This window comes from Diachasma alloeum, unplaced genomic scaffold (assembly GCF_001412515.2).
Source record: "Diachasma alloeum isolate Michigan unplaced genomic scaffold, Dall2.0 Dall_scaffold_00279, whole genome shotgun sequence".
NCBI lineage: Eukaryota > Metazoa > Arthropoda > Insecta > Hymenoptera > Braconidae > Diachasma > Diachasma alloeum.
Window position 1 is genome coordinate 144,147 of NW_021680418.1, and position 7,539 is coordinate 151,685.

Sequence of the window (7,539 nt, forward strand, 5' to 3'; positions counted from 1 at the left end):
ATTGCCCTCACGTGTACTCCACAAACAGTTGGTGAATTAAGGAGTTCGGCGAGTCTAGGGAGCACATGACAGCCTATTATTCTTCCCCATTTTTCACTGTTCATTGAATTGACAAATCGGAAGTGAGGCTTGATTGATTTTTATTTCATTTTTACACTCATTCAGGGAATTCGGAGGTGTTGTGAGGCTTTATGTAATTGACAGTGTAATTCAAGAAGTGTAGATCCTGCAGTAATCTTGTGACTCTTTTGAAATGCCTGTCGGTGTAGGGAATCAGTGCCTCCAGAGACGATGACAATTCACTCGTTTCTAGATCACTGCTTTCAGGGTCATTTAACAATGCGTTTATCACGAGCTGAAAAAAAAAGTGTAGTAGTAATTGCAGACTTTTGTGTTTTTAGAATTGAAAAGGAAGAATGTGAACGAAGGAAAAATCCCCTCGAATGGGTGATTCACTGGTGTTTGAGTTGATATCAACAGTTTTGATTCAACATTTGTGGACGTCCGCATGAAAAGGGACCACTTTTCGATACGAAGTTATGTATACTCTGATAATATTTATAACACTCCGCACATTTTGAGCCCAAAATGGTCCTCATAGGGTGAAAAATGACGTCGCCGGAGCAGATGAAAAAACCACATTAACATGAGTGTAAATGGCAGTTGCTGAGACAAAAACGTGAATATCTCGGAAACTAGAATCGACAAAGTGGTGCCCTTTTCACGCGGACGTCCACATTTGAATAGGGCATCACGGCAAAATATCAGTCTCAAAATATCACATGAAAAAATATCACATGGATAAATATCATAATATGAAAATATCATTTGTGATAAATATCACTTTTTAAAATATCATATCATATCATGTAATTTTTAAATTTTCAATAATATTAATTAATTTTTTAATTCTCAATATATTCAATGATATTTCAATGGTTTTTCTTGATTTCTCGTCACGTGTGTGAACACGCCCGTGTAATTCTTTCTTTCTCCGATAATTCATTACCACAATACGACTATTTAATTCCATTTTCGGTATGTAAACACTGCTGGGTTTTTCCCTCTCCTTATAAATCAATATATTGTTTTTCTGTTTGGGTTTAGGAGAAATTGTTCGATTTGTTTTCAATTCATGTACACTCGTAATTTTTTTTTTCTAATTTGTTTATGATCATTTTGGTTTGTGATATTTTTTGTGTGTGATATTTTGATTTGTGATATTTTGTTTCGTGATATTTTGAGGCATGATTTTTGCCGGTGATATTTTGATATGTGATATTTTGCCGTGGAGCATGTAGCCATTACCTGAGCAGCCTGGCAATTTCTGCTATTGGTATTCCACCCGACCGCGGACCTCAGCAGTTCCTCCTTCTCCCTCGTCTTGAGTTCGCCCACTGCCCCCCCGAGCCCCCCCTCCCCCTTCCTCAGGATATCCTCCACAATTTTGAGTACCTTGTGAGGCTTCTGCAGTCTCAGCGCGAGCTTGAGCGCCGCCACGAGCTGCTCCCCCTTGAGCAGATTCGCCAATTTCTGCTCCTCGAGGATCATCTCCTCGCGCTCAGCAACAGCCCTCAGCCTCTTCTCCTCCGTGACGTCCCTCCACACGACGATAATCGAGTCTGACCCCCCGGAGATGACCCTCCTCTCGTCCTGGCTGACCGCCAGAGCCCAAACTCTGCTCTCGTGCTGCTCAAAGGTGCCGGTGCACTCCGAGGTCTTGACACTCCAGATCTTCAGCAAACCATCGGCCCCAGAAGTAACCAATTGCATTCCCCGGGATATAAATTCCGCTCGTAAAACCGACGACTCGTGTCCCTCGAAGGTCTTGAGACAGTTGAGCTCGGCGAGAGACCAGAGTTTCATCGTGCAATCGGCGGAAGTCGTGAGGAGGACCTGATCAATCGGGGAAAACCTGACGCACCAGACGCCCCTCCTGTGGCCCCTGAGAATCCCCAGGAGCTGGAGGCCCTCGGCACCCCAGATCTTGGCAGTTTTGTCCTGCGATCCTGTGGCAATCAGCTTGTCATTCGGCGAGACGACAACGCAGTTGATGTCCTTCTCATGCGCAAGAACCGTGTGGGCAGCGTTGAGAGTCCCCGAGTCCCTGGGCGACATCTTCTCCGGGAGTTCCCATAATTTCAGGCACTGATCCTGACTGGCGGAGACGAAGAACCTGGCGGACGCCTGGGAGAGTGCGACCGAGCCGACGGAGGCGGTGTGACGAATGCCCGAGGCGATTGGGACCATTGAGAGGTCCTCGGGGGACATCAGCCAGACTCTCACGCTGTTGTCCTTGGCCGAGGAGACCATGAGACTTCGATTCGCTTGGGTGACGCAGAGCGACAGCACGAGATCGGTGTGACCTCTCAGCAACTGACAGCTCATGGTCGAGAGATCGTAGAGCTTTATGTCGCAGCTGTTGGTGGCAACTGCCAGGTGACTCTCGCCGTCGCCCACGTGGACAATGTCCAGGATCTCGTCGGTGTAACCGACGAATTGTTTTTTGCAGGAGAAATCGGTTAGCGAGTGGAGGATTATGTTGTGGTCCACTGAGACCACTGCGAAGGTGTTTGAGGGGCTGTTGAGGAGGAGATGCGTCACTGCGAGACCACCGGCTTCCTGGGAGGGCTGGACTAGCGGGCGCTCTTGGGCGTAGACCTCGCGACCTGATCGCATCTCCCAGATCCTTATCGCGCCCTTCTCCCCACCGGCGCTGACGAGGATCTCGTCGTCGCTTGCGGGGGTTTTTTGGGCGGGGAAGGGCGAGGCGGGGGGCATTATGAAGAGCCCTTCGATCGACTCGTAGACCGGGAGCGTCCGCAGGGAGACGCCCTTGTCCAGGTCCCAGAGGATCAGGACTTTGTCGCGACCTGATGATACCAGGTGGGTGGTGTCGGCGTGGAACGACAGGGAGGTGATGCGGCTGAAGTGACCTGCGGGGGAGGCATTGTATTTGACGAGGGTTTTTGGAGGTTTTTTTCAATTCAAGGAGAGGAAAACTCGAGTTAAAAGTTTAGGTAGAGAGTGGCTCAGAAGAAGTATAGAAAAACGAAATTCTACGGATTTTTCTGGAAAACAATTATTTGACAGCTTCGATAACAAAAACACGCCTGTGAAGCTGAGGAATTCTTCAATAAGTCAAAGATTTTCCATCAAATTCGCTGGGTTTTTTTACAGAAATTCTGCAGTTCAAATTTTCCAAATTTTTAGGTCTGATTTTTTTTGATGAAAAGAAAGAATAAAGTGAAAAAGAATTGAAAATTCACGTTGAGGAATTCCTATAGAAAATGGCTCAGAAGAATTATTTTTTTTAGAATCAGAAGAATTTAGCTCAGAAGAATAATTATTTCGAGGAAAACTCGAGTTAGAAGTTTAGGTAGAGAGTAGCTCAGAAGAAGTATAGAAAAACGAAATTCTACTGTTTTTTCTGGAAAACAATTATTTGACAGCTTCGATAACAAAAACACGCCTGTGAAGTTCAGGAATTCTTCAATAAGTCAAAGATTTTCCATCAAATGCGCTGGGTTTTTCTACAGAAATTCCTCAGTTCAAATTTTCCAAATTTTTAGGTCTGATTTTTTTTAATGAAAAGAAAACAAAATAAAGTGAAAAAGAATTGAAAATTCACGTTGAGGAATTCTTATAGAAAATGGCTCAGAAGAATTGTTTTTTTAGAATCAGAAGAATTTAGCTCAGAAGAATAATTATTTCGAGGAAAACTCGAGTTAGAAGTTTAGGTAGAGAGTAGCTCAGAAGAAGTATAGAAAAACGAAATTCTACTGTTTTTTCTGGAAAACAATTATTTGACAGCTTCGATAACTAAAACACGCCTGTGAAGCTCAGGAATTCTTCAATAAGTCAAAGATTTTCCATCAAATTCGCTGGGTTTTTCTATAGAAATTCCTCAGTTCAAATTTTCAAAATTTTTAGGTTTGATTTTTTTTGATGAAAAGAAAACAGAATAAAGTGAAAAAGAATTGAAAATTCACGTTGAGGAATTCTTATAGAAAATGGCTCAGAAGAATTATTTTTTTAGAATCAGAAGAATTTAGCTGAGAAGAATAATTATTTTTTCTTTTTTGATGAAAACAAAAAATAACTGAAGCAAAAAAACATGAAAATTATAGAATTTAATTAGAAATATTTCGAGAGATAATTTAAGATATTAAAATATTTTCCATAGGAATTCCTCGGCTCTAATTTTCCTCTAAGTTTTTTGTTCAATTTTTTTAATGAAAAAATGAAAAGAAGAGAAAACTGCAGCGAAAAAAAATTCACGTCGAGGAATTCCTGCAGAAAATGTCTCAATAGAAAAAATTGTACAGAGAGACAAAATTCTTCTGATTGAAATTCTGCGGAAAAAGTAATAGAAATTAATAGAACCTCAATATAAATTCAATAGAATTTCCCATCGCATTCGCTGGGTTTTTCTGTGAAATTTTTCATGCTCGGAATTCTGTCTCACCCGCGAGGATCTTCTTGAGGGCTCCAGTGGTGGTGTCCCAGCAGTAGATTTTCGTGTCGTCCCCGGCGGCCAGGACGAGGTTTCTGGAAGGCTCCGGGTGGAACTTCAGGACACTCACGACCCCCTGGAGGCCCTTCAGATTGTGCGTGCACGCGTGGTGGTGGAGGTCCCAGAGGCGCACGCTGGAGTCGCTGCCCCCGGAGGCCATGAGACGGTCGTCCGGGGCGAGCGCGATCTGGGGGACTGGCCCCTTGTGGATGGACTTCCAGAGCTTCTTCGGGGCTGGGTCGCTCCAGGAGAAGAGCTTGAAGAGGCCGCTCTTGTGGTGGGTTATCACAGTGTCGGAGATGGGGCTGAGGGTGAATGTGTTGATTGTGTCCTCTTCGGGGGTCGGGGGCCCTAGGGTGGCTATCACCGAGCCTTTTGAGAGGGAGAGGACCGATACGGAGGCGCCGTTCTGACAGAGGAGGTGCTCGCCGTCTGCACTCCACTGGTTTTGCGAGAACAGTGAGAGGGAATTAGGGAAATTCCACTTGAGGTTGTTCATTTAATTTGAGAGCCCTCTCAATCGATCCTGAACGATTTTGATCGGGGAAAATTCAGTTTTTTTGCACTGATGGGGGAAGATAAAACGAGAGCTCTGATCATTGAGTTTCCAAGGACTTCCACTGGTTTTTCTTCAAGGGCATTTGAGCCTACGTTTCCGGACGTTTTAGAATGACTTCATTATTTAATTCGTGGTTTTGTTATTTAACGGAATTTTAATCTCGATATTGAAACATTTATTTGAAATCGTAGCAAATCTAGTCATATTCAGTGTTTTACCAGAAATCGAATTCATGTCTAAAAAAATAAGGTTTCTGATAATTTAAACAATTTCATTTACTCGTTTATAAAATAATGAATGTGCGAAAAAATAATAATTCTCTGCAAAATGTAAAGTGAATGACGTTGAATATTCATGATTTTTTTGCAGTTTTCTCATGCAATTGAATTCACAAATTTGATAATTTGATGATTTGAATGCTTGGATATCCTTTAAGAGATATTTAGTCGACTATCGGAGCTTTCATTTGAGCCCCATTTGACCCTAAATTTTCGAACATTTTACAATGATTTTATTATTTAAACTTTGCAAGTCTGAATTTGAATCTCGATAATGAAACGTTAGAAACCATTTTAAAAACTTGAAAATAAATTAGAGAGTTTACTTTTGGAGGAAGATTGATCAAATAATTTAGAAGTTGCAATTTTTTAAAATTACAAGCATTTTTTATAAATAGTTTAAGCGAAAAGAAAAAAATTGATTGTATATGCATAGGGACAGGGTCTAAAAATTGCATTTTCGAATTTTTTAAATTCTAACGAATTGATGTAACACAAAAAATCCAAAACTTAAATTTGAACAATTGCAAAATTTCCATTTGAAGCAAAAAAAATTAATTTCAAATCAAAAAATACATTTGAAGCAAAAAGATTAAATTCCATCAATTCATTAGCGAGCAATCAAAGAAAAATTCGATTCCATACTAACGGACAGGACCTAAAAATAGCATTTTCTAATTTTTCGAATCCTCACATGCTAATATAGGGGAGGGGGGGATAAAATGGAGACTTTCGACTTTTTTTCAAGTGTTCATAACTCAGAAACAAATTTATCAATTGAGCTCAGTTTAGGCTCGTCACAAAGGGAAAGAATTGTCCTTTGTATTGAAAAAAAAATATATTAAATTTCATCAACATTTCAACCCCTCATTAACATTTAAAAAAAGTCAAAAGTGTCCGTTTTACCCCAACCTCCCCTTCCCCAAAAATCCAAAACAAATTTGAACAGCGACAAACTTTCCTTTCGAAACAAAAAAAATGATGAAACCGAAAAAACTGACTTCAAATATTTATTAACAAATACAGTAACATACCTGAACATTCCCCCCTGTGTAAAAGGGCCCATGTTTGGTTTCCACTTCGAATCTGCGGATAATTCGAGCGTAAATATAACCTCCAAGACCCCCAGCCCCAGAACCCCAGCGAAAATCCGAATACTCACGTGTCCTTGATACTCGCCGAACTGCTCATGTTGACACAATCCCCTGATCTCGTCAATTCAATTTGTTCTCCAACGATTGTCAATTGTGATGTTTCGGAGCGAAGCACGTGCTCCTCTCAAAAACATGCTGTCCGAGAATAAAAAAGAGCCAACGCCTCTAGCGGACGTCTCGCTCACTTACTCCCCTCGCGAAAATAAAAGTGAAGGGGGTGAGTTCTGATCGGAGGGGAACAACAAGTCAACAATAACAGGTGTTAACAATAACAATAAGGGAGAACACAATGTCACTGTTGGCGAACAATTGCCGGAGGCTGACATCCCTCAGCAGCAGCTTTCTTCGTTCACCAGTCGTCTCTTCCCAGTTCGTTCCCCATCAGAATGCATCGAAGAAGTACGAGTCCAAGAAGTGGCCGGGGTACCACGTTATTTACAGTTTGCCTGATGTGAAGAGGGTCAGTCTCATGAGCCGGTTGAAGCTCCAGGTGACGGTTATCTCGGGAATAGCAATACCAGCGGTCTGCCTGATGGAGGTTAACTGGGGCCTGACGTCGGCGTTTGTTCACAATGCAACATTCATGTGTGAGTTTGGGGGAGTGGGGCAAAAGGGATTATTTTTAATTTTTTTTCCAAGACATTTTCGAGAAGAATTCCTCGACATAAATTTTCCATGTCTTTTTTTCATCATTTTTTGGTGTTCTCTCATTGAAAATAGTGAGGGAAATTTATTCTAATTATTCTGAATTTGGGAATAGGTTTACCAGAATTTTTTATGATTTTTGGTAAAGTTTATTGAATAATTGAAGTGATATTTGGGATTTTTATTGTATTTATAGGTGAGTTTGGGGGAGTGGGGCAAAAGGGATTCTTTGAATTTTTTTTTCAAGACATTTTCGAGAGGAATTCCTCGACATAAATTTTCCATGTCTTTTTTTCATCATTTTTTGGTGTTCTCTCATTGAAAATAGTGAGAGGGAAATTTATTCTGATTATTCTGAATTTGGGAATACGTTTACCAGAATTTTTT

At 41.3% G+C, this 7,539-nt stretch overlaps 2 protein-coding genes across 2 annotated transcripts in view; one reads left to right on the plus strand and one right to left on the minus strand.

Moving 5' to 3' along the window:
• Positions 1 to 123: 123 nt before the first annotated feature.
• Positions 124 to 6,992, minus strand: LOC107038216 (transducin beta-like protein 3). Its single transcript, XM_015257185.2, has 5 exons — positions 6,516 to 6,992; positions 6,388 to 6,439; positions 4,469 to 4,958; positions 1,309 to 2,936; positions 124 to 355 (listed from the first exon to the last, which is right to left on the minus strand). Exons 1-5 carry the CDS (start codon positions 6,542 to 6,544, stop codon positions 158 to 160), a joined length of 2,397 nt encoding a protein of 798 aa, XP_015112671.1. The 5' UTR covers positions 6,545 to 6,992; the 3' UTR covers positions 124 to 157.
• LOC107038218 (transmembrane protein 186) overlaps positions 6,670 to 7,539 on the plus strand; it is a 3,056-nt gene continuing 2,186 nt past the window's right edge. Inside the window, exon 1 of the mRNA XM_015257187.2 lies at positions 6,670 to 7,094. Coding sequence (XP_015112673.1) covers positions 6,797 to 7,094 — 298 coding nt within the window. The 5' untranslated portion in view covers positions 6,670 to 6,796. The remainder of the gene's footprint in view (positions 7,095 to 7,539) is intronic.